The 26,231-nt window shown below is 37.9% G+C and overlaps 3 protein-coding genes across 3 annotated transcripts; 1 reads left to right on the top strand and 2 right to left on the bottom strand.

Annotated features, from left to right (window-relative positions):
• Positions 1-1,189: 1,189 nt before the first annotated feature.
• On the top strand, positions 1,190-10,176 carry ada2a (adenosine deaminase 2a). The gene is given in 12 exon segments (XM_042496793.1): positions 1,190-1,334; positions 2,442-2,770; positions 3,868-4,087; positions 4,945-4,987; positions 4,989-5,108; positions 5,110-5,160; positions 5,993-6,120; positions 6,231-6,321; positions 6,555-6,663; positions 7,928-8,085; positions 8,235-8,437; positions 8,549-10,176. Coding segments are annotated over 11 exon segments (1,521 nt in total). The 5' UTR covers positions 1,190-1,334; positions 2,442-2,463; the 3' UTR covers positions 8,640-10,176.
• Positions 10,177-10,250: 74 nt separating this feature from the next.
• Positions 10,251-13,017, bottom strand: ribc2 (RIB43A domain with coiled-coils 2). Its single transcript, XM_042496794.1, has 7 exons — positions 12,877-13,017; positions 12,685-12,766; positions 11,610-11,930; positions 11,412-11,530; positions 10,720-10,923; positions 10,454-10,620; positions 10,251-10,357 (listed from the first exon to the last, which is right to left on the bottom strand). The coding sequence occupies exons 1-7, from the start codon at positions 12,991-12,993 to the stop codon at positions 10,288-10,290; spliced, it is 1,080 nt and encodes a 359-aa protein (XP_042352728.1). The 5' UTR covers positions 12,994-13,017; the 3' UTR covers positions 10,251-10,287.
• A 3,357-nt stretch (positions 13,018-16,374) lies between these two features.
• LOC121949996 (probable polypeptide N-acetylgalactosaminyltransferase 8) lies at positions 16,375-26,190 on the bottom strand. Its single transcript, XM_042495891.1, has 11 exons — positions 25,802-26,190; positions 23,166-23,514; positions 22,801-22,967; positions 21,495-21,681; positions 19,216-19,413; positions 18,908-19,022; positions 17,584-17,769; positions 17,296-17,433; positions 17,058-17,150; positions 16,807-16,977; positions 16,375-16,567 (listed from the first exon to the last, which is right to left on the bottom strand). The coding sequence occupies exons 1-11, from the start codon at positions 25,977-25,979 to the stop codon at positions 16,448-16,450; spliced, it is 1,902 nt and encodes a 633-aa protein (XP_042351825.1). The 5' UTR covers positions 25,980-26,190; the 3' UTR covers positions 16,375-16,447.
• Between the last annotated feature and the right edge of the window lie 41 nt (positions 26,191-26,231).

Genomic DNA, 26,231 nt, shown 5'->3' with positions numbered 1-26,231 from the left:
GTCATTGATGTGATGTGACGTTGGTGTAAGAGGAAGCAGTAAGGCTCTGCACGCTTCCTTCAAGGAGCTACTTTTAAGCAAACTAGTGATTTCTTTTGTTCAGGCCTAATGTGGGCAAACTGGGAAAAAAAATCAGATGAGGCATTTAAATAAGATACTTTAAATAAGCCTAGTAACAAGCAGTATAACTACATTCTTAGAGTGGGATTACAAGACTTTATAACAGTAAACAAAAAGCTTAATGATGCTGTAAAAAATTTTTAAAAAATCTACTTTTCTGTGGAAAAATAATGGGCAAGGATGGGAAAAAGTGTTAGGGATGTAATCGGTCTGTCCCTGACAAAATAAAATGTATTTTTAAAGGTATTAGAATGATCTCAGTAAAACAAAATGAAACCAAGGAGGAACCTTTAAGGGAAATCCTTACCAGAATGCATCATTTACAGTGCAATTTCTTCAAGAAGTTTGAAAATACTTTTTTTAAGTGGTCATCCTTTCCCACTTATGAATCTCTACATAAAACAAACAAAGAAAACAAAAACATAAATGCAGATATCCCATAGATATCCCATCCTGAGTTATTTAATATATGTAGATATTTATTTATTCAATTAGCAAAACTGAATAACAAGTGTGTCATATTTTTGTCTTTGTAAAGGGATGGAGAGATATACAGTATTTGCTCTTTTTTTTTTTTAAAAAAAAAAAAAGGAGAAAAGATCACGCTTTATCTGGCTTTTTTTTATTGGCTTAACGTCCATGCACGTCTGCCCCAAAACACAAACATGCTTAATTTTCATTATCTTTTTAATAAAGGTAGTATTGCATGCAACAAATATATAATTTACGCTTGCTTTTTAATTTATTATTATTTTTTAACGGTACTGGCTCCTTGGTATAGCTCACTGGGAAACTTATTGGAACTGAGCCATCGTTAATGTTATCAGTTTCACTTATGCTTTTCCTTCTATAACAAGTCAAAACGACAGCTGTGAAAAGAGATCCATTGTGCTGCAGTTTTTGCCCAAAACAAAAATTGCACCTGAGTTTGGGACGTTTCTTCCCTGATTTCCGTCTTGCCGAATGGTATTTATACCTCCACACTCCACCAATCATGTGAGCTTCAAGTATACATTTCAGCCAATCACAGCGGCGTGTGGGCGGGACTTAATGCGCTCCTACCAAACACACGGAAAAACTCCAAAATACAAACAGGAGACCTCGCCGTCGCTTTAGCTTTGTCTGTTTGCTCGCTTGTTTATTTCTGCTACAAAGCTGTTATAAAGGAAATTATTTGAGAAGGGCATACGCGTATTTCCAGCTGACACAGTCGTGTAGTTTTACCGTGGTCGTCTGTTCTTACTCTCAAATGACTGGACTGTTTACAAAACCGTCCTCAGCTGTCGAGGCAGCAGCTAAGCTAATAATGCTCTATCTTTTTCCGTTAAGACGTAGTACTTATACTACTGCCTTTATACGACTGTACACGGCCGACGTTTATTTAAGCTATTATAAAGTCAGCCGGTTTCTTGTGCCAGCGTCTGTTCGGTTTATGACATACAAAAGCAAGCCAAAATTACTCCTCAAATTAACACCGAAACGTTAACCTGCACGAGTGAAACTAGCTTTGTTGTTAGTTCATTTTTCATACATTATATGTTATATTATGTGCACGAGTCATTTACTGTAAGATGTAACGTTAATGTACTTATTAGCAGTGGAGGAAGACCTACGCTGTTCCTTTACTTAAGTAAAAGTAGCTGTACCACACTGTGGAAATACTCTATGTAGTATAATCAAGAACATTTTCCCAAAGTATCAAAAAATATCCAATGCAGATAAATCTTAAAAAAAAAAAAAAAAAAAAAAAACCACACGCTAAAACCCAGAAATTATTTTTTTTAGAAAAAAAAACACCCTAATAAAAACCTACTAAAATCAGTTTTTTAAAAATGGAAAAAACACCCCCAAAATTTAAGTTAATAGAAAAAAATTGTATAAGACCCAAGATTTAAAAATTTATTTAATCCCCCCCAAACATTACTAAATAAAAAGAAAAAAAAAATAACACAATAAAAATTGTTAGAAAAAAAGAAATCCAAAAAACTCTCAAAATTATATAAAAAGATAAAATTTAAAAAACACTTTCAGAAACCCTATAAATAGCTTTGAAATGACAACAAAAAAAGGTCCAAATTATTTAATAATAATAATAAATAAATTGATTTTTTTCCCAAAAATCTCTTTTTCAATTTGTAGTTAAGTACAGTACTTGAGTAAATGCACTTAGTTACATCCCGCCACTGCTTTTCAGTGCTTCTTTCATTCACTATTCTTAGCTTGGAATATGTAAAGATGGAGGAAATGACTGCTGAGACTGCTTTCCTGACTTCTCTGTAAACGTTGTGGTGTTTAACCTCTTACTGTTCCTTCCTTCAAAGCTCCACTCACTCTCACCGGACCATGTTAGTCTCACTACAGCGCCCCCACGTGGCTGTGGCCTGTCTACTTGTCTTGTACCAGTTGTCCAGCGTCCTGTCCATCCCAGATCCCAGGCAGAGAGAGGCCCTCATAGAGCTGGAGGCCTCCATGCAGACAGGTGGGCAGGTGGTGTTGACTGATGCAGAGAAGCGGCTGGATGCCATTCTGTTTAAAATGAAGCAGGAGGAGATAGTGAGAGCGGACTTTCCTCCTGCCATGCACTTCTTCAAAGCCAGGGACCTCATCAGGACCAGTCCCATCTTCAGTCTGCTCCAAAAGATGCCTAAAGGTATGATCAGTCTGTCTCACACCATAGCATATTTATATACATCTCACACACTTTTTCCATTGCTTGTGAGCTGTAGGTTTAAATTGATAGTTTTCTGAATTGCCTCCGAAAACCTTTTAGCCTTTACCATTTGCCAAATTTTCGCTGTCATGGATATATATAAGGACACAGTTGAGTTTGGTGAGCTGGCAATAATGTTAATTTCTGGAAACATTTGGCAGAAAGGAAAATAATCTGTTTTCAGTATCAGATTGTAGCAGATTTTGTGGCTTTTTTTTTTTATCAGTTTAAAATCCTTTATTTTCAAGATGCATGATAATATCAGCATGTCATGTTTTTTGTCTGCATCTGCTGGTGGGCTACCACAATAAAAGTATGCATAATATAATGTTAATTCCACTACAGATGAGACTTGATGAACACTAAAACTATGTGGGGGAAAAAGTATATATATCAGTATCTGTATCGGTCATCGGTTGCTATATATCAGCAAAATTCAAAATCATGCATCCCTACTTTATTTTTTATAAAAGATTATTCTCCCCTTGAATGATCTAGCCAGGACATTGTATCTTGTGAAAGGCTGAAACAATAGTCAATGAATCAATAAATTGACAGAAAAATAATGGGCACTTTTTCTAATAATTGATCAATTCCTAAATCCCGGGTTGTAGGTTGTCAGGTTTGAATATTAGCTTATTGTCTTCTTAGTAAACTGGACATCTTTAGTTTTTTAGATTGTCAATCAGTCAAAACAAGACATTTGAAGATGTGACATTTTTCACATTTATATGACATTTCATAGACTAAACAGTGAGCTAGCTTATCAGGAAATGCCAAACTGAGACAAGAATTTAAGAAGTTACTTGCCCCCTAATATTGTTGTACTGGAGAAAGTTGTGTAGAAGACAGTCATGCTGGTGCCAGTTTGTCTTTGATACTGATCTATTCTCAAATGCTGGAAAATCACATTGGTGATTGAATTGATGTTTCTCCATAAAGGGAATATTTACACATTTTTAATAAACATTGAATCAGACTTGTACAAAGTATCCAAGTTCTTTATTTCTTTATAGTTCTGTTATTCGCTGTTTTAGGTGGCGCTCTTCATGTCCATGATTTTGCAATGGTAGATGTGGAGTGGCTGCTGAAAAACGTGACCTATCGCCCCCACTGCTACATGTGCTTCACTGACAACCAGTCCATCAGATTCATTTTCTCATCTCAAGAGCCCAAAACTCTGCCAAATTGCTCTCCCTGGACCCTGCTGGAAAACCTCAGGGCCAAGATGATCAATACCACAGATCTTGATAACAGGTGAGTTTTTTTTCTGGGAGAGGACAAATATTTAATTAAAAGAATACCACATAAAAAAACAGGCAACAGAATGGTGTATATTTTTAATTTATGTTATCACATCCTGATAACTAGTTTCTGTATGCTTCCCTGAGTTTATAAATATTAGTATTTATTTTGTGTGTGTCATGTCCACATCAAGCAGCATAGACTAATTTATTGTGATATGATATACTTTTCCAATGTGACCTAAAGTAAATAGTCAGAGATATTAAGGCTTGTTTACTTCATTTTGAAGAAGTCATTTTTGACTACTGAGGCCTGCACAGTTATCACTTTTTATTCTACCTGTATGTTGTTGCCAGAGTGGTTTTTAAATCAGTTTTTATCTTGTAACTTAAATGGAAAGGAAGATGTACCTAATAGGAAATGATCCTGTAAAACACATGGTTCCCAACAGACTTCATTCATTTAACATTAATCTTTGTTCAGAAACGTTTCTGTCAGGACGACAGGTTCATTTGAAGTTATGTTCAACAGGATACAGAGTATATTTGAAGATCCCATAAAATTGTATCATTCCCTTTATGAGATGTAATTTCTTTTGGAACATATACCAGGACAGGATATCAAAAAGAGAGGTTTTCAAATGTTAAGCATGAATAGATGGGTATTATTTATGAAGATGAGTAAACTGCAGCATGAGGTCATCACTGCAGATGCACAGCTTTCTAGTAAAGTAGTGTTTTTTTTTTTAAAGCTTAAGGTCTTCTTACAAAAAATAATTAAGAAAAACATATTTTCGACAGTGGTAAATGGACCACAAAAATGACTCAGATAATGTGATCACAATCCTGTCTCTATATTTACACCCTCAGCATCATGGGCAACTTGACGATCTTCACCGATCAGGATCCAGAAAACGGTGTACCCCAGTCAGGATGTGATATGGGAGAAGTTTGAACAGGCCTTCCTTGCATTGTGGGGTCTGGTCACGTACGCTCCTGTGTTCAGAGACTATTACTACCAAGGTCTCAGCCAGTTTCTACATGGACAACGTCATGTACCTGGAGCTGCGGGCTTTACTCCCAGAGGTACACTAATGCCATTCCTAGTGTGTTCAGTGCATTCACTTGTCTGGCGTTGTTTTTTAAAGTTTCAGTATGTAATTGACCCTTTGCTAAGCCGCACCCCTTTGTTGTAAGCTGCTGCTGATGGTCTGTCGAACTGTCTGAGCTAGCATGGAGCTCACTGTAACTAACTGCACTCCCTTAAAAAAATATTATCTAATTTTTGGGAAAACGACAACAGACTGAAGTGTGTTCAATTTGCCTTTGGAGGATATATATTCAGGATGTCAAACTCTGACTCGTGAGTGAAAACAAGCTAAAAAGTTTGAGATAGAGGCTAAATCCTACAGACGACAGTGTAAAACTAAACCAACGCATCACCTGGCGATCGAGACAGAAGACAATGAAATTAGGGAGCAGCACTGTTCCTGTAGAGCAGGGTAGGTGTTTATTCACACACATCAAAAATAACGTGTGCACATTCAGTAATACCGTAAGTAACTAGTGTAGAATACAAGTGTTAACTTAGTACCAACGTGTAACACATCTGCCTATAACCCGTTATGCTAATGAGTGTCATTAATACACATCCTCCAGGTGCAATGATGAGTTGTGACTAGTCCCACATCCACAAAACAAGCCTAAAAATGAAGAAAATCTGTGTGCAAGGGGGAGACTTAGCTCAGTCAACTTTGGAGAAAATGTCGGTTTTTGAAGACCTGGGAATAAGACTCAACAACAGTTTTTTCTTCTAAAAAATTGTGAATATATATGTATATGTATTTTTATATGTATGTGTATATGTGTATATATATATACTGCAACTTTAGCATTTGTTTTTATTTTTGGTACTCAGATATACGAGTTGGACGGCAGCACTCATAACACAGCCTGGACTCTCAAGACCTACCAGGAGGTCACCAGACAGTTCACAGCAGACCATCCAGACTTCTTTGGAGCAAGAATCATCTTCACAATCCATAGGTCACTACGCCCAACATAGATTTTACTTAATAGTGTAGACGGCTTATTGGCTGAGATGACATGAGAGGATGTTGACATGATCATTGATCACACTGTGCTGTTTGCTTCAGGGGAGTAAATGCATCCGTGATGGCCAGAGCTGTGGAGGAGGCTATGAAGCTACAGGGAGACTTCCCAGATATCATGGCTGGTTTTGACTTGGTGAGAAGCAAGTTATTGCCTGAATAACACTGAGCACAAAAAGACGTGGCATTGGGAGCAGTATGTACTGACAGTTTGTTTTTTATTTTCACTTACAATACAAGTAGTAAAGATATGAGCCTTGTTTAATCTAACACAACTGGTTTGAATCAGTGGAAGCAAACATTACTTAACTATGTCCAATGTAATGACATTATGTCTCGCGATTGTTGAAAAAGTGTGTTTGTGTGCAGGTGGGCCGTGAGGACAGTGGCAGACCCCTGTGGTACTTCAGAGATGCCTTGTCACTGCCAGCAGAGAGAGGGGTGACGCTTCCTTTCTTTTTCCATGCTGGAGAGACAGGTGAGCTCATAAGCATCCAGTTATACAGTTACAGTCTTACACTTCATATCCTGCAACATGTGGTTCAGAGGTTAATAATAAGGATATCAAATTTGTCCAGATAGATGTGAATGAAATAGTAGAAGCTGTCTGAATGCGTATACCTTGCATGTCAAATACTGTATGATTTAAAGTCTAACTATATCATATGTTAATTCGGGGACGCATGATATTGGATTTTTTGCTAATATCCAACAGGACGATTTATAATATCTCATTTGGCTGATAACTGATATCAATATATACATATTACCCCACATATTTTGAATGATCATCAATCTTCTGTAGTGGAATTAACATCATATTATGCATACTCTTATTGTTATAGCCCACCAACAGTGGGAGGCATAATATATATAACAGTACATAATATATTTAATTCTTTTCAGTGTATGTAATATAGAATGTATGTAATATTCATTCTTTGTACAAAATAAGAAAAATAATTCCACTTAGGGTTAATGTTTTGCACATGTTCACTTCGTACAAAAAAAACTGGGGAAAAAAACGGTTAATGATATTGGCAGAAATCAGAATGTTGGCCGATTCCTGTATTTCAGTTTAAAGCCAAAATCTCCACATACCATTGCCCATGTTATCATACATCTCAAAAATAAAGGATTAGAAATTGATAAGAAAAGCCATAAAATGTGCTGATACAGATGGCATGCTGATAATTTTGGGAAGCCCTTATATAAGTAACTGCTGTGTAAATTCTAAGTACAAAGAGACTAATGTTGTATTTTTTTTTTTTAGGAACTCTACCACAAAGAACTATTAAACACCTGCCATTAAACACAAATGTTTGTTTGTCGTCAAAAAATTCTTAGTAAACAACTAAATCAGTTGTAGTGTTTAAATTTTTTTTTTTCGTTTTTTTTTTTTTTTTTTTTTTAAATCACAAACTCAAAGGATTGCCATGGTCAGCTCTGTATTTAAATGAACAAAGAAGTACATGCATTTTCACATTGTTAACATAAGGCAATCTTGGGCCACACTGTTCTTGGGACTCCCTTAAAGTAATTTCCCACTGGGGAGCTCCCCTGAGAACTACATACCTTCAAAGCCTTTTTTTCTGTTTTATTTGCATCACTAATAGGAAAGCTGAGTGACACACTTAAACAGTATACCGGCCCATCCTTCTGCGTCAGTGAGTCATCACACTTTTGGATTATAAAAACAATCCAAAATAACATGGGTTTTGATTTCTCCCTACTCCTTGTAGATCTTGAGGGCACGGATGTGGACCAGAACTTGCTGGATGCCCTTTTATTGAATACTTCCCGTATTGGCCATGGATTTGCTCTGCTTCGCCACCCAGTGGCCAAAGGTCTATCCAGGAAGAGAGGAGTGGCTCTAGAAGTGTGCCCCATCTCCAACCAGGTACACTATCATCCTTTAAATCAAACTATACTGTAAGAACTTTTTTTCCCCAGCTACTAGTGTGTAATACTTAATATTGTATGAAACAGCAAGGCTGTAATTGAGTTGATGTTACTTCTTCAAATATCTCTTGTCCTTTCCTCATTCAGGTGTTGAAGCTAGTAAATGACATGCGAAACCACCCGGCAGCAGCACTGATGTCAGAGAACCACCCACTGGTCATCAGCTCAGATGACCCAGCCTTGTTCGGGGCCTCTGGACTTTCTTTTGACTTCTATGAAGCTTTTGTGGGCTTTGGTGGGATTAGATCCAATTTAGGCTCCCTCAAACAGCTGGCCATCAACTCTATTAGGTGATGTTCAGCTGAGATGACATCATAAACTACAAATAACAACTGAATTGTGTGTGAGTGCTCACATGCTTCAGCAGACTGCTCACTGACGTCTCCCTATCTGTCTTTCAGGTATAGCTCTTTGACTCCAAAACAGCAGGAGAAAGCACTGGCTCTGTGGCAAACAAGATGGGATAAGTTTGTCTCTGAAAATGCTTTTTAGAAAGAAACTGTGATATAAACATTGTCTGTCGGGCAATCTTCAAATGTCGTCATGCTTCCTTTGAGAGAGGAATGCCTTCTAGCAGTGCTGCACAGGTGAGCAGGTTTTTGGGAGCAACAAATATAGCACGGCAAAGCTAGTTTGGGTCAGATAGACAAGACAGTTTGGCATGTTACAATAAGAAAAGTACATGATAAAATACACAAATGGATGATAACTAAATATCATAATGTTATATAACACCTGTGCTTTTCTTAGGAGTGGGAATCTCAAGACAACTCATGATTCAATTACAATTCAGAGGTCTACGATGTGATCATATAACAATTATCAATGCGTTTTGATTAATCATAATTTTTGATTTCTATTCAACAATCTAAAACAAAGTGTATTCGTAGTTATCCACAGTTGAAATAAAATAATGAATTTACTTCCATTATCTTTTATAATAGGAGTAACAAATCAAACAGATGTTTAGGCTTGTAAGACAGAGAGTGCTGGTCAGGTTGTATCTATCAGCAGTTGCTCTGGCTCTGAAATCCTCACCAAAACTCAAGAAGTATCCTAGCTTAGAACGCTAAGAACACACGTTTATGTTCATGACGTTTCACTATCCCATTTGTTCATCCGTACAACGAACGTACATCCCTGTCTTACAAGATCATTACCGGCAGTTATCATGTTAGGAATTGGGTTTTATTTTGGCTTTTTTTTATTTTTCAGACATTTTGTTTTTGGTTTCAATACTTTTACAATAGAAATGGGGTCTTTTAAATGTCAGATTATTGACTGTTTTTTTGCATCATTTTCTCTTGCAAGATAGAATTGAAATGTATCTAAAAATCATTTCATTTCTCTCACCTGAGCCTTTCCTGCTATGACAACATTGTATCTGCTGTGAAAAAGGCCAATTGTTACCACAAAGTGGAGAAGGGTCTTTTCAGTAAATAATTTGGCCATTGTGAAACAAACAGGAGATACTGCATGTCTCATTAAATTTAAGGCAGTTACTTGAACTACACGTATGAAATGTCTTCAGTCAAAGGCATCTTGTTGTGTGTAGTTTCATTAAGTATTTTTAATTATATTTGCACTTTAAGAAACCGGTTTGCCTATGTTTTGGGAGACAGTAACAGTGTCAGACAGCATTGTTCACTGGTTGAGGTGCTAAGTGTTTTTTGATTTCTCTTTGTTGTGTGGTTTTGTGTGTTTGCTTGTGGGTTGTAAGTGTATAATATGTGTTTGCTGAAATGGGTGTTGAATCCTGTGCGCTTTGAAAAACATTGTTTTTTAAAAACACGGTATATTTTTACACAGTTTATACTTGAATGTCATTTTTTAAAAAAGAGTTTTAGCAATTGCGGATACACAAAGGGGAGCAGCCTACCTGTTGCTCATGTATGCACATTTGATGTAATCGATAAAGAAACTCCCTAAGAAACATCAGTTTTAGACTATTTGAAGAAATAGACGATTCACACGAACAGTATCAGACGTATTTGTGAACTGCCAAAATTAAATGTGATATTAACAAAACTGTCGATTTACTGTGTGCTTTAGTTTATTCTGTGTTCTGCTCATGTAGCATCATTATCAGTACCTAGTTGCTGTAACGAGCCTGTCATCAGTGCAGCTGCATTTCCATCCATCATCTGCTGCAGGTGTTGAACTTGGAGAAGAAGCTGTCTTCAATGCATCCTCGTTCAATGTCCGGTTTCCTTAAAACCAGGTTAGAAACAGAGTGAGACAGTAGTTTTTATTGTGCTTGAATATTCTGTGTGTGTATGTGTAACTGATGAGATAATGCTACTGACTGTTGTTTGTGTGTTTCAGCCAGCTTGATGTTGGTGCTGTCCAGGTGTTGTCTCAGCTGCTTGTTCAGTCTGGCCTGCTGCCTCTCTATCAATAGAGCCGCGCGAGCCGAGTCCAAGCGAACACGATCATATTGCTCCTCTTCTTTATTTTTCTGTAGTTGGAGCTTCTGCAGATGCACAGATATCACAGACAGTAATCAGTGAATGGCTTTTTACATAACCAAAAAAGAGCATGTATTTTGAGTGTCATCTTGTTCCTGCTGTACCTTGTTCTCCTCTATCTGATATTTCTGGAACTGGGAAATCTGCTGCAGGCTCTCTGGAGGGGCTCTCCTGTCACTACTGGGACAAAGACCAGGCACTCCCACCATACAAAGGGTGGGTTCGGCATCTGCACCCGTCAGTAGTTCTTGCAGGTGGCCTGCTCGATTGTCATGACGCTCCTCTACGTTACGACGCTTCTCTTCGATCTTTGCCCATCCAGACCCCAAAAAGGTAAGGGTGATAAAAAGTGTTGTACAGATGTTAACAAGGTTTTTATCCGCAGAGGTCTCCCCCTCTCCAAAACAAATGGACCCAGTGATTTAAATGAGTAAAAACACTGAATAAAGCAGTTTCATGTTAAAAAAAATCTTGTTTTTTGACACTGCTTGTCGTGAAAGGGCTGCTAACTTTGATGGCTGACATGAAAATGCGAATGGCCCCATCTATAGCCAGTGTTAGGTTTTCTCCATTCTGGGCTAACGTAGAAACATGGCAATGCAACAAGGCGGACTCCATGGATGAGGATCCGTCTCCTATGTAGATATAAATGTCTCACTCTGAGGTTACTCTTATTTTTAAGTAACTGTACACCAAAGAAAATATTTTTTAGTATATGCCATTTTTGCCAATATATCCTCCTAATCCTACACATTGGACCTTTGATTACCAGTTTTCAATTACCAGAGTGATTTACCTGGGCCAGATTGTACTCTTTAGTGGCAATAGCTGCTGCTTTTCTCTTCTCCATCTCAGTGCAATGTAGCTGCAGAGCTGTGTTGTCCATGTCTACCCTGCTTTGATTGTAGCGCTGCTCTGAAGAACAGTAGAAGAAAAAGGTCATGTGTGTGTGAACTGAAAATCTGTCCTCCTATATGGGATCCCACAGACCTACCATCCAGGTTTTGTTGGTGTCTTTCTGCTGCTCGCTCACTCTGCTGCTGGATGAGCCACTCTCTAAGCTGCTCCTTCTGTCTCTGCTGCCTGCTCTTACTGTCAGGGTCCTCGCCAACCAGTCCAGGAAGCATCATCTGTACATCACCTGGATCTGTTTTCCTACAGCGGTCTGGGTCGTTCAAGTCAAACTCCCGCTGACTCCAAGGCTGCTGGTACTGATTCCTGAAGTTGACAACGGCCTTTTCCATCTCACGCTTCTCCTTCACCTGTCTGCTATGGACAAGGCAAGCTACTTTGCTATTGTGGAGCATATCTGCATCTGTATGGAGAACATATCCCACACACATCACAATGCACTTCTTTAGAAATATCACACTAAAAACGCAGTGGCAATCCTTATGGATGTTAATGTTATAGGCCTAATTCTGTTTTCTATCAATGAGTGATAATACATTACAGGCTAGTTGCTAGAATAAATCGTCCTGAAAGTTATTTAAGTCATGTTAAGTTAGGAGCAGGGTGGCTGGGTTGGTGCTTTTTTGTTGACCCCCCCAACCTCCCTGAGTGACTTGGGAAAAAAGCACGGTGCTCCCTCAACCATAGATTAGTTGTTAGATTTTAAAGCTTTCATTTTGATGTTTGAAAGTTAAATGTTGTAGAATAGAAAAAAGCCTTAGTTTTCCACTCTTATTATGCTTGCTGGTTAGTTAGTGCAGTTTATTTCGGTAAAAAAATTACAAATGGGACGTGGTAGAATTGCTGTTCTGAACTTAGTTTTGGATATGTTTTTTGTTGTTTTTTTCTGCTGCAAGCATTTATCCCACATAATCCAGGTCCAAAGACCATTGGAAATTTGAAAACCCAAAGATAATTTCTGTTTTTACAGATTCTGGTTGTGATGAATGGTGTAAGTTTGGCTATTTTAGCTTTGGAAGGCACGGTTTTGTAAAATAACTACAAACTACAGCGAATAAAAATTAAATTCCCCATCCCCAAATCAAAATGAAAAACAACCCCCCCCCCCCCTCTCTCATAAATGACGAGCAGTCCCTTAGTGAACGACTTTAACTCACCATAAGTTTTTTGTTCTTCCTTTGCGGCCTGCTCTCTTTTCACTTTTTCGTTTATCTGCATGTTTAATGCCTCCTTGTCAACCTTTAAAAGAGAGCGCGGTGGTGTCAGCACAGTAAATTGTTGGTTTAAAACCTTTACATTAGCGTCGTGTGGTTAGCGTTGCACTGCTGCAGACATAAACGCCAGCTTACCCCGATCGTCCTCACTTTGTCATTAAAAATCCTGTCTTGTCTCTCACTCTCTCTGTTGCGACGCTTCTGCAGATTTGTCCTGGCGATGCGGTCTGCGAGTAAATCAACGTTAAACATTTTGACTTCAAAACAGTATGTGAAGTGTGCGGTGTTAAACTTGAAACGGACTGCGGCTGTACCACGACGAACTTCATTAAACACACTGGTTGCTAAGAAACCTGGGTTCGGCAGCGTTCGTAAGATGTCGGCTTTTTCCGGTGTATTGGACAAATGAAAACACCTGCAGCCACGTTTAGATTTAAAATCTTTTTTAGAGTGCTGTACAAAAATAAACACACACACTTTTACTCATGATCACGACTAAAAGCAATGCAAAACCATGGTACACTCCAACCTAAGCAGATGTATAATTAGGTAAAATAAATGAAATGCATATATATATATATATATAAGTATACATATATAGCGCTATCTTATCTCTATGTATCTATTTTTACATATGAGCACATAAACAGAACAAGGTGCACCAAAATTTGTTACATACTAGATAGTGTCCAAAAAAATCCTAAAATTTGGAGAATGTTTAATAAAATGTCTTCCTCCCCTCTCATGATGTAGGCATCTAATTCCATCTCTATAAAATGATCTTAGACCCAATATTTTTTTTTTCTTTATCATTTACACCAGTTATCAGTTCAAAGGAAGAATTATTAGTCATCAGCTTAACCCAGTCAAATGAACAATAATTTTGGCTGCAGTCAACAGCATTCATTGTAAAAGTTCACCACTGTCATGCTCTCAATGTGACAAAACTCTTGAGTTAAATGCCTTTATCGATTTTCCTTTAGCCCCATTTCTGGCTTGCAGATGAGGAAACACCACACATTTCTTAGGAACAGCCTATACATCTAACTAAAGGCTTCTAGGTCTTCCACCAGGTCCACAGCAGCACTACACACAAGGTCATTTTTGAAAGAATGTAAAGTTGGTCAGCTGTAGCATGGATCTTACACTTGATCAGATTTATAATCTGATCAGTTAGATTATGAAGATTTTCCCCAAAACAGCCCTTTATCTTCAGTCATCAGGACTCCTCATGATGTTTTTGTCTACTAACAAAGGTAGTCACACAAGTCTGCATAAGATGCAGTCCCTAATTACACAAGACAGCTCACTTATTTAAAGGTCAGTTTATGATAACCTGCTGATGGGTCTCGATGACAGTCTCTACAGAGTAAATGAAAATGAATCCTCACTCACACAGATAATTGAGCAATATCAGGATGTATGTTTAGCACCTGGGAAGCTTTTAAAAACGAGAGGCGTGAACTGCGAATCCAAACGACCAGTTTTATAGATCAACTTTATTCCCAAAATAAGAAATAACACACAATAAAAAACATTTGAAAAATTTTGTAAACATAGACCTTTGTCTTAGCACAACAAAACACAAATTTGTTGGCCTCCACTGAGGTGTGCTGTAAATAAAAAAAAACTACCACCCCCTGTCTGAACCCACTAACTCTCCCTAATAAAGCTGTTCTTTGTCTTGAAACTAGGGGCTGTGTAGGCTCTTCAGAGATTGAGGCTGTAGGTTATTATGAAGTTCCAACAAGTTGAACACTAAAGAAAAACTTAAAAATAATTTATACATGTTTTCCATTTAAACCAGGACATTAAAACAGCCAGCCAATAATTATGTAATTTTCAAGTGTACTAACTGTAAACTGTTAATTATTTCTCCTAATAGATACCTAATTATATAACCACACATTTTTTTTGTCTTTGGTTGGGAAACAATGACCTCTCCGTCAGATGACTTATTGTAATTCATATAACAAAACTAATGACAAAGGACAAAGGTAGTTTTACATTTAAATGGCCAGTGCTCATGAAAAGTAAATTTAACTGAACAAGTTGACTCTTCTAAAGGTTCTTAGTATTACAGAAGTAACGACAAAAAGACAAACCTTTTCTTAACAAATACTGTTGAACATCTACAAAGGAGTCTTTGTTAGAAGGAGACTTGGTTATCCAGTTGTAGATGAGCAACACCTCAGTGACCTCTGCACTTCCCCCTGCACTGCCTCTGTGCTGTTGAACTTGACTTTATGCATACACACTGATGTTTACTCATCTATTAACCCGTTCATTATTTTAATTCACTGTCCACCTTCATTTACTTTTCCTTCACTGTATGATTTGTGTTTGCCTTTCCCTGTAACAGATGATGATGCACAGTAAAGTAGAAATAGATTCAGAAAAACACATTTTCAAACCTCATATTAACCAAACAGCATCACATAGTATAAACATGCTTCCAGGTGTAGCAAGTTATATTTTATCAGAGCAATGATGAAAGCTATGGCATCGAACTCAATGTTAAAAGTTAAGTTTTAAGTCCTATATTTTGCAATTTCCAGTATTTAATCTGACGAAAATCCAAACATTTGCAATATCTTTAATGCTTGGATACATTATATTGTGTGTCTTTGAATTGAATAATTAAAGGGAGGGAAAAGGATTAACTTGCATTTAGTTGCCTAATAGTGGAAATGCCCTTTATAAACAGCCTAAGGTAAGATGCTGTGTGTCAGTGTGGTCCCAGTAGCTTGCATATTCCCAACCAGAATCATGTTATTAGCTATCAGCTATCAGCTCCACTAAACTTCCTTTTTTCTTAAAACTGGAGTGAGTTTGGATCCAAGGTAGCAATGCCTGACAAGTCAGGCCCTTTATACTTTGTCTGGTCACTACAGACGAACAACAGACAGACTCATTTAACCAGTCATACATTTGGATTTTGAGACATAAAAAAATAGACTCAAATAATAATATAGGATTTGCTCATTTTCCAGTCTCTTTTGTGCATTGAAAACATAAGACTGTATAAATACTGGAACTAGCAACAGATACGTCACCTATTGGATCATTGAATCCATTTTGAAGCTTGAGTTTGTCATTTCGGCTGTCGCCATCATAGTTTGCTTGAGCCAGAATTGGCCATATTTGAGCAAGAGGGCAGAGCTGTGGAGGAGTGGGGGGTGGATCTGACTCAGACAATGTTGATGCCTCACAGACAGCCTGTAACTCAAAAGTGGTCCCTCCCTAGATATGGATAATTTTTGGCTTTGATAAAATTTAAATGGATGAGTTATATTGATGTTGGCTATAGAGACCAAAACTGTTTTTTGTACCAGGATGTAAACATGTTAATTTTTGCTGTAAAGTTGTGCATTTTGAGTGTTTATGGGGATTTACTCTGTTTTGGCAATTTTACCAATTAACTTGACAGTCTAATAGATGGTAAATAACTACTTGCAGCTTTAACGTCCTTCTTAAGACAATGTCCAAAATTGTGTTTTTAAGGAAAAATTCAATGCATTTCACAGAATATTTACAGAACCAAGTACTAACTTTTTTTCCATCAAAAAAAACATTTAAATAATTACAGGAGTCATACTCAAATTTCATTGACTTTCTTTAAACATTTTACACATTCAGGGGATATTATCCACTGACCTATGAGCAGAGAAGTGCACTTGCTATTGGGTCCACACGCACAAACATATTAAAAGGCTTTGATTATGTTTTGGATTTCCCATCTTTGGCCAGAGCATTCCTGTATGAGAAGTTTGGCGTTTTTAATCTCAAGACATCTTTTTGTTTCTCTGTTCTTCATCTCCTTGCCCTGAAAAAGAGAGAGAGCGTCAAGAATGCAGCTGCACGAGCTGTCATCACCGAGTATTCAGACGACCACAGTTCGTATGAGTCGCCCTTAACTCATCCACTTCATAATTACAAAAGGTGAGACATATTATTATTAACTATTTTACTAAAACACAAATTCCTTTTGGCACATCTCCTTCCTGACTTTCGTACAGTTCTTTATATGTTTTAACTGTTTTTTATAATAGTTTCTTGTAGTACCTGAATGAAGTCCCAGTGAATTGCCATTCCTTTCTGCATAGCCTCTTTGCAGTTGTAAAGGCCGGGCTCTGTTTCTTTTTGTCCAACATCAGTTAAACATCGGTTGTCATTGTATTTGTGGGACTTGATGCCGCCAATATAGAGCTCACCGGTTGCGCGATAATAAGTGATCTAAAAATGTATTAAAAAGGAAAGTTAAATAAGCAAACAGATCATCAATCTTAAGAACCACTTTTAGCTGCTGTACTTACTTGAGGTCCGTAGTAGTAGCAATTGTATGCGATGGGTGTGTGACCTGGCACTGGGCCTTGGTCTATGCACATGTCAGCATCAAGATTCTTCATCTGTAAATGAAGGAGTTCATCATTTTATCAAAGCCAGTGAAAATGTATACAACTTGGCAGCATGTAGGAATGGATCATTAAAACACAATTTAATGTGACACTGCCTCTAACACAAATACAAAGCAATTAATAAAACTAAACTTACTCCTCCGTAGGCCAGCAGGTTGTCCCAGGGATCCAACTTGGGATACACATTTTCCAGGTACCATTTAAAAGGTTTACACTTCAACCTTTCCCTGAGTTTTTTCCTCTCTGAGATATCCCCGATGTCAATTCCATGATTCTGCAGAGGATTTGATTTGTTTTTGATATTATAAATGAAGAAATTCAAATGCACGCATAACTAATTATTTAGAAGCTTTTAATTATGGAGCATTCTATGTTCATCCTGCATGCAATGTGCCAAAAAGTGAATGTATGAATGTTGAATTACCTCAAATGGCAAGTTCCAAGCTAAGTTGATATTGTGTTTATATTCATCCATCCAGACTTCTGCTACTCTCAGGGCATTTCTCTTCATAGCTGGGCTCAGGTCGGGCATGTAGGGCTTGTGGGCCCTCTCAATGTGGGCAATCTTAGAGCATGGAACAACTTCAACACTACCTCCACATGTCCACACCTGTAGGAGCAAAACAAACAAAAAAACCTTCTTACTTTTTAATATATAAAGATGAATCACCTATCAGCCCGAGGTGATAATTGTGAAGTGCAAAGCATGAACAACTAAAATGTCACAGTTTTATGCATCTGCCAAAGATGATTGCACATTTCTATGCAGACTCAAATGTAGCCGTGACAGTAGACAATGCTTCAAATATGGATATAGCTGCAAAGAAGCTACAAATTCTAAAATGTGGATGCTTCACACACATCTTAGACTTGGCAGCACGGAAGATCTACAGTATATAATCAGCACAGGTTCAGTGTGGACACCCAAGATCAGAATCTCACCAAATGTCTCCCCTTCTGTTGTGAACATTATGATGTTACAGTTAAGCTGACCTTTTGGATGTAAAATATCATCACTTCATTATTATTATTATTATTTTTCAGAATTAGTGTATGAATTCTTGAGTTATGTTCAAAACCTGTTTTGTGAGGTCACAGTGAACTTTGATTGCTAAATTCTAATCAGTTTATCTTGCTGCTTGCTATACACGTTTAACAGATTATTTCGAACTCAGTGCAGACTAATTTGGATCGATGTTACAGTGCTGTTTAGGTGGAGATGAACAGTATTCAGTGGCAGTGCGTCATTGCATCTTAGATTAAGGAGCTGAAATTAGCACATTTAACTGGGTGTTGTGTTTCCACCAATGCTGGTCATAGGAAATAAATACCCATGACTACTGCAGGTCAATTGACCTGGGTTTGAATGGCGATTGTACCCTTTGGCATTGCATTAGAAAGCGAGATGTAAGTGGGCGTAAGCTGGCTTTTTTTGCAGTAAAAGTGAGGCTCAAATGTATGCTAGCTGTAGCTTCATGTTTACCATACAGACATGAAAGTGAAAGTGGCATCAAAGAGAGATCATAGGAGTTGTCCATTTTGAGGCTTATCAGCTGCAAACACTGCAGAGCTGTTAAAAATACTACACGACAAGATTTTTGCAGGCATTTTATCGTCTGTCTCAATGACTGAACTGAGGAAGCAGCAGTTTTGTTTAATTGCACCAATGTCGGGATGTGTACTTTTGTTAAGGTGGTCTGGAAATGCATCATCAGCTGTAAGATTTGATGTAGATAGGCAATGCTTACACGAATTCCCAGCTCAACGTTTTCTCCGCCGTACACTTTCATTCCTTCATCGAGTAGTCCAATTTCTCCTAAAAACTTCCTTTCAGCAACTAGGATCCCCATGATAGATGGACTCCTGAAGGGATAGCAGAAATCCATTATTGCCGTATTATTTAAAACATGTTGTACAGAGTTAATCAGTGTTACCATAAAAGTAAAGATTTTAGATATTTAAGAATTCCACATACAAGATACAGTAAATTAAACTTTGGCGTTATATGTTTGACCTTTATGTAAATCAGAAGGAGACTGACTTCACTTTAACTTACTTTCCAGGCAATGAGCCATCGTTGAGTTTGTAATAGTCATCCGAAAAACCCTCATACATGCACCATAAAGCCCAGTCAAAGGCGTGTGCTGCTGGAAGGTACTGAATAACCTTGAGGTCGTCAAAGTTGACTCGGTCAAACACAGGGGACGTCACCACCGTTCGGTCAGCTTTTATCTGTGTCAGCAGGGGTTCTGCCCTGTGTGAGGGGAGGAGAGGCAGGTCACATATCACTACAACGAAACATCACTATATACTCAGTGAGACCTATGGTTTAATATATCTGTGTCAGTTCCCACAAAATGAAACTTATGAATGGGGGCTGGCATGTGTTGCAAAGTGCCACACACTCCTGTATTACTCCTGTAGATGTTAATCAAGCTTTCCAAAAACGTAACTCACCAAGCCTCTTTGTTTTGAGTACTTTTAGGGACAATTTGACCCCAAAACAAAAATACATATTTTTCCTCGTACCCGTAGAGATATTTAAGTAGAGCAATTTATCATCAAAACTATTTATCATATTGATAATACTACTACAGTTAAGGGGTCAATGTCCCTTTGATTTCACACACACACACACACACACACACACACTTAGTTTCATTTTTACACAACCCAAGTGAACGGTGGTGCAGGACTGCGAAGGTGGATCGAGTATCAGACTGAAAAATTACCCAATATATGGTTCATTTACACAAATAACACAATTGCAAAATCAGCACGCTATACTTTTGCACTATAAATGAGTCCGTGACTAGAGGGTTGCAAGTCTGAGCAGCACTCGTCCCTCCCTCATTACCACCACTGCACTGCCCTTGTGCAAGACCTTTAAGCCCTGATTGCCTCAGTGTGGTTGTTCAGTGGCCTGTTGATCAGACTGTGGTTTTACTTAGCTGTTGCAAATGTGTGTCAACAGGGCGTTTCTGAAAATGTTATTCTGAACAAAACTGTTGTGGGGGAAGAAAGGCTCACCTCACCAGAGTTGTTTTGTACTTGACACTTCCCTGCATGGCAGGTTATGAGACAAAATGCCCCACCAACTCCCTACAAAGGAGCAAGTCATAGCGTGTGTGTATGTTTGTGTGTGCAGGTTGTGTGTCTGTGCAAAGTCATGGATAGGCTGGAGAAAATGTAAACAGTAGCATGGATAGAGGCCTGGAAAAACTCTACAATGGTTACTTCTCTGTATATGTTTCTTACTTATTCAGTCTCTCTTTAAGACTGATTTGGATCGATGATGTAGTGCTGCTTAGGTGGAGACAGATGGTAATTAGTGGCGATGCGTCATTGCATCTCGCCAGTTAAGGAGCTATAATTAGAGAGCTCATGTGTTTTGTGTTTCTATCCATGCCGATCGGAGCTGGAGGCAATAAATATCCGTAGTACTGCAGAGCCATTTGACCCGGGTGTGAATACCAATTGTACTCCTTCCCACTGCATCAAAAAGCTGTGTGTTAATGTTTTTTGTGCTGGGTAATGAGGCTATAAAGAAAGTGTGGTTCTGCCTCTTTTGTCATTTTTTGTTGTTGTTTTTGGTTCTCTTGAAAGTAATTTCTTATCACTTTGACATAATTTAATGTCTTTTTAGGTATTTTTTCCCCTCTTTTTTCTTTTTCTTTCTCTTTATGTGTCTCCGAGAAAGAATTTTGTGTTAATTTAAAGTCCATTTGTGATTTTTCTCTCTTTGTAGTCATGTTTTGTCTCATGTGGCCTCTTGTTGTTTTGTAGTTGTTGAGTCTTTGAAGCCATTTGGTAATTTTTATATAGTTGTTTCGTATTTCTGTGAGGCAATTTTGTTTCTTTTTTGGTTATTTTGCATTTCTTTGTAGTAATTTTTTGTCTCTTTATGGTTGTTTGGCCTCTTTTTGGAGTTAATTTGTGTCTGTTTGCATGTCTTTGTAGACTTTGTGACTCTGTGGTCAGTATGAGTCTTTTCCAAGTCGGTAAATTTTCATTTGTGTACACATTTTGCAGGTAAAGGCCAGTGGGTGGGGGCCCTTATCTTTGGGCCCCTAAGCCTGTGCCTGGTCAGTCTGTTCAGTAATCCAGCCATACTTCCTCGTGTAACATTTAAGTGTTTAATCTTATCAGTACTGGTGATAAGCTTTAGACTTTTAAGTGAATCAATGAAATTATTAATTTGAAAAAATGAAGGATGTTTGGGAAGGCATAATAAGTGCAGCTGCAATTTATAATGTTAATGACTTCTACTACATATATTTAACATGTACCAGTGAAACTGATATAAACATAAAATTAATTTAGCCACACTCTTACCACTGCTCGTGGACTTCAATGTGTGCATCCAGGATGGCCACCACATCGGCAGTAGCTGCCCTCCACCCAGAAGCTCTGGCGTATGCGAGGCCTTGTTGCTCATTGTGCCTCACTCTTATAATAGCGAGACTTGGATTCTGCTCTTCGAGGGACTTGATGTATGCGTCAAGGTCCCCCTTCAGGTTTTCTGAATTGAGAGGAGAATGTGGACATATGTTTTGAGCTTTGGGGAGAACAGGTGTGATTTGACGAAGCAGGCAGTTTCCACAAAGATTACCCAAAATGCAAAGCAGACTTGCGATATCAATATGCCTTACTCAATTTAAATGAAATTTTTATAATGAGTTTATGTTGCGACCCTGTCTGTTTCGAAAGTTGTGTCATGTTTTAGTCACCTATTGTATATAAGCAAGTTAGGATAACTTGCATTTCGAGTATCAGACTGAAAAATTACCCAATATATGGTTCATTTACACAAATAACACAATTGCAAAATCAGCATGCTATACTTTCAGCACGGCATTTCTCAATCAGCACGGCATTTCTCAAAAATGAGAAATGCCATTAAATATATTGCAATCCGGTGCTCCACCACAGCTATTTACAGTCTTGTAATGACTCAGTGCATGGTGTGTTACATTGTACAGGGTCTGTCTGCTCTTACAGGAATAGCTCAACATTTTGGAAAACATGCTAATTACTTACCAGGAGTTAGGTAAGAAGATTGATACCAATATCATGCCTGTCTGGCAAATACAAAGTCAAAGGGGCGCTTTGGTAGCGGAAATATTATAGCATATGCCACATTACTGCAATGTCCAGGGATCAATTCCTGCCTTATCTATCCTTGCAGATAGATGCGCTAAAGAAAAGATCAAAAGTGCAGTATGGGAGTATTACACTTAACCAACACCAAGAAGGGCAGTCTGCAATAGGTTAGAAAAAAATGGCAGTATTGGAGTAACTTTTATTTTGTAAAACCTCAGGGAGCTGTTTTTATTCATTTATTTTTAATTTTCATTTAACTTTATAAAAAAAAGTTGCCGGGAACTTTTTGTATATGATGTTGAAAGTTTCAGTTTTGATGACATTTGCAAAAAGCATTTAAACAAAGTTTTTTGTTGAAGTTAGTTATATATTTAAAATGTTAAATACAGTAAGATTTTCATTTTTATTGTAAATGTATATCGGTTCAAAAAATCTGTTATTGGTATCATTAACTACTAATTATTGGTATCGACCCTGGAAAAACTAATGTCAGTTGACCCCTAGTTTGCAAAATCCCATCCATTTGCAGCCAACTGACCGTTTGAGCTGTTGTCATCCACCATTATTATCTCCTTCAGCAGGTGTTTAGGTGTGCGGTCGATGATGCTGCGCAGAGCTCTTTTGATGACAGACAGGGCCTCGTTCAGGTAGATCAGGACCACTCCAAGATTTGGAAGGTCCTTCGGGTAAGTCTTTTTCAGGCATCTAATCAGATACAGAAACACACACATCAGTAGGCTAAGCTGTGTTAATGCTTTGTATATAGACAAACCTTGTGGACAAAAAGGTGAAAGATTATTAGCAAACAATGAGTGGGATGGACTCTATTTGTTCTGTTTGTTTAACCTTTTCTTTGTATAAAGAAAAGTGACAGCTATGGCATCACAGCTAAATAAGTTATACCTTGGATCCCTGGTATCTGGGAGAGCTCGATCTAGAGGAAGGCGATCACTGAGAAAAACGTTGTATCCATAGTTCTCAAACAAACCCTGTGCCTCTCTTTGGTCATCCTCAGACAGATTCTCCCCCCACTCCTTGAACAGGGCAGAGTCGGGGAACAGTTTATTAGACTTTTTCTCTTTGGGGGCCTCCTTTTGGTCCTGGATCTTTGCTTCAAGTTGGTCTTTCTGCTCCAGCTGCTTTTTGTCAGGTGGCTGTTCAACTTCTGCAGCTTTTCTCTTGCTGTTTCTGTCCTCTTCGAGCATTTTCTGCATGTTGTCCTGCTTTTGCTCAAAAGCTTTGACGACATTGTCTTGACAAAAGGATGACAGGGAGAGAACAAAATGAGCTGGAGATGTGATCACTTTTTGCAGAAAACAATGTTTTCTAAATCCAAAACAAAGCACTTTTTGTGAAATGCTCTCTTGATTGATTCAACATAGAAATGCAATTTTATTGACACCTAGAGGGAAATTAGGTTTTACTGGAGCACAAGAGAGCCACAGGATAAAGATGAAAACATCAGTAAAAATTAGGGGTGGAGTGAAAAAAAATCCAATATCAAGATACAGCATAGTATCTTGATAATTTTGCATAGCAATATCATACCACTACACTGACACCAAGTATTGATTTTTTGTTATGTACATTACTAGTCCTACAAATACAAATAAAATTAGAATAGAGTAATAATGCTAGAATAATAGAATTAAAAGCTTTTTCAGTCTCCCAGTTATATTTTGCTGCAAAAAAAAAAAAAAAAAAAAACTGAGTGAGATGAAAAGAATTAAATAAAATTGTATCATAACTCAAGCATTGTAATAATATCGTATTGTGGGGCCTACAGTGATTCCCACCCCTAACTGATAGCCTGCTAATATTCTGTTTTTATGACATATGAAAAGAATACAAGTCAGTAGACCTATTTCTAAAATTTCTACTGCCCCTTTAAAGTCGGGATTCGAATAATCAGTTGGAGACCCCTCAGTGGGCTGAGATTGCTTTGAGCCAAGCAGATTTTTTTTTTGTTTGTTTGTTTGTTCTGCTAGTTGGCATGCTGCACAGTGTACTTCTGGGGACATTTTTGTCTCCAGATTTTTCTGCCAAGTGAGCGCTCTCTTCTTTCATGCCACTCTTTGATTCCAGCAGCTGTAGCATGGAGGAAATGCTTGGCGTCAGAGAGAGAGAAACTATTTCTCTGCGTAGAAATGGTGAGATTACAGTTTACAGCAAGTTAATATGTTGCAATCTCTGGCTTTTGTTTGTGATCTAGTGTTGGCATAAAATGTTGTTGCACACTGCCTATCTGCCGTTAGCTTGTTGACTTATATTATGTTAATGCTGCTGTGGCACTGAATGTCCTGCTGAGCCCCAGTGAAACTTTAAAACTTCATATGGAAAACAAAATGAATTGTTGAATATTTGAACTGCCAAAATTGATTTGACTGACATTATTCAGAGTCAGGTACAGCCCTAATAAAGTTGACAATTTAGCTTTTAAGTTTTTTTAAAAAAAAAAATCTCCTTGGTGGAATCTTGAAGGTGTTATGGTCCCCCCCATGTTAAATAGGTGATACGGCCCTGGAAGATAGGTAAATTTAAGCTATAATCCTTCCATATACCTTTCTAAAAATGTAAGTTAAATCAAAGACTTTATTTTCATTTACTTATCTTCATTTATAGTGAAGAACTGTTAAAACTAGAGGTCGACCAATATTGTTTTTTCTTAAATTTTGTTTTTATGGCAGATACCGATTATTAGTAGTTAATGAGACTGTTAACCAGTATTTGGGACTGATATGCACTTACAGTACAAATAAAAATCTGTCCAACATTACTTAGAATAAAAAAAAAAACAAACTCCAAAAAAAAAAAAAGTTCAATCAAGACTGTAATGCTCAACAACATATGAAAGTCCCAAGCAACTTTTTTTTAATAAGTATGAGTAAAATTTAAATATAAAAATGAACAAATAAAAATAGCGAAACAGTTTTACAAAGTAAGGATCATCCGCATTTTCATTTTTTTAAAATAAAATTTAAGTGCCAATAGAGCTAATCGGCAAAATGCCAAATGTCTGCCCCAATAATCGGCCAGGCTGTAATCTATTGACTTCTAGATTAAACCCGATGAAAAGTAGTAATTTGTAGGCTCCACCTTAAAACAATGTTTATTTAGAGTATTAATAAACAAAACACACCTATAGCCTCATAGCTACACTTAATATATCAAACATGCAGTGCCTCGTCAGCCAAAACACACATTGCTGCATAACTTTACTAAACAAATCAACAAGAGCAAACAAAAACAAAACAAAGAAAAATCATCACAAAGAATAATTTCTCGCACATAAGACACTTGGTGCAGAAATCTTAAATGCATATTATAATTAAGGACATTTTGTCATTCTCCTAGTTTGAGCTCATATTTTAACTATGCCGCAAGGTTTACATCCCTAATTCCTCCTCGCCATCATCTACTAAATCTATACCTATCACAAACAAATTAAACGGCCCTCATACCTTTTCAAACATATCCTGCCTCCCAACTTGTAGGCGACATCTACAAAAAGACAAAGACTAATCATTGCCACGACTCACAGAGCTTGTTGATGCTCGTCTCCAGGTCAGAAAAGCTCCTGATCATCCGCGGTGTGTTCAGCTCTTTGTCAGCCCCCGCTGAGTGCTCATATCCAGTCTTCAGAAACATGCCCACATAGAGGACGAGCCCCATCCCCGTCAGTATGAGGACTGGCCGCTTTAACACCGATGCTCTCATATTGATAACCCACCGACTGCTTCTCCCCCAACAAGACTATACTCCAAATCCTCAGACAACGCGCGCGCACACAGAGATCACTGGACCGACGGGTCCAAACATACAGCGGACAAAGTGCACAGGACGGTATGAGGGGTTACGGGTGAAATGAACTGTCGGTAAAAGGCGATGTAAGCACGCGAGGTGAGACCTGCCTTTCCTCCGCCGCCTGTCCATATAAGGCGCAGGTGTTTCTAATTAGGGCTGACGTCG

Source organism: Plectropomus leopardus, chromosome 11 (genome assembly GCF_008729295.1).
Source record: "Plectropomus leopardus isolate mb chromosome 11, YSFRI_Pleo_2.0, whole genome shotgun sequence".
NCBI classification, from domain to species: domain Eukaryota; kingdom Metazoa; phylum Chordata; class Actinopteri; order Perciformes; family Serranidae; genus Plectropomus; species Plectropomus leopardus.
Note: the sequence above shows the minus strand (reverse complement) of the source record. Positions and strands in the feature narration are given on the sequence as shown.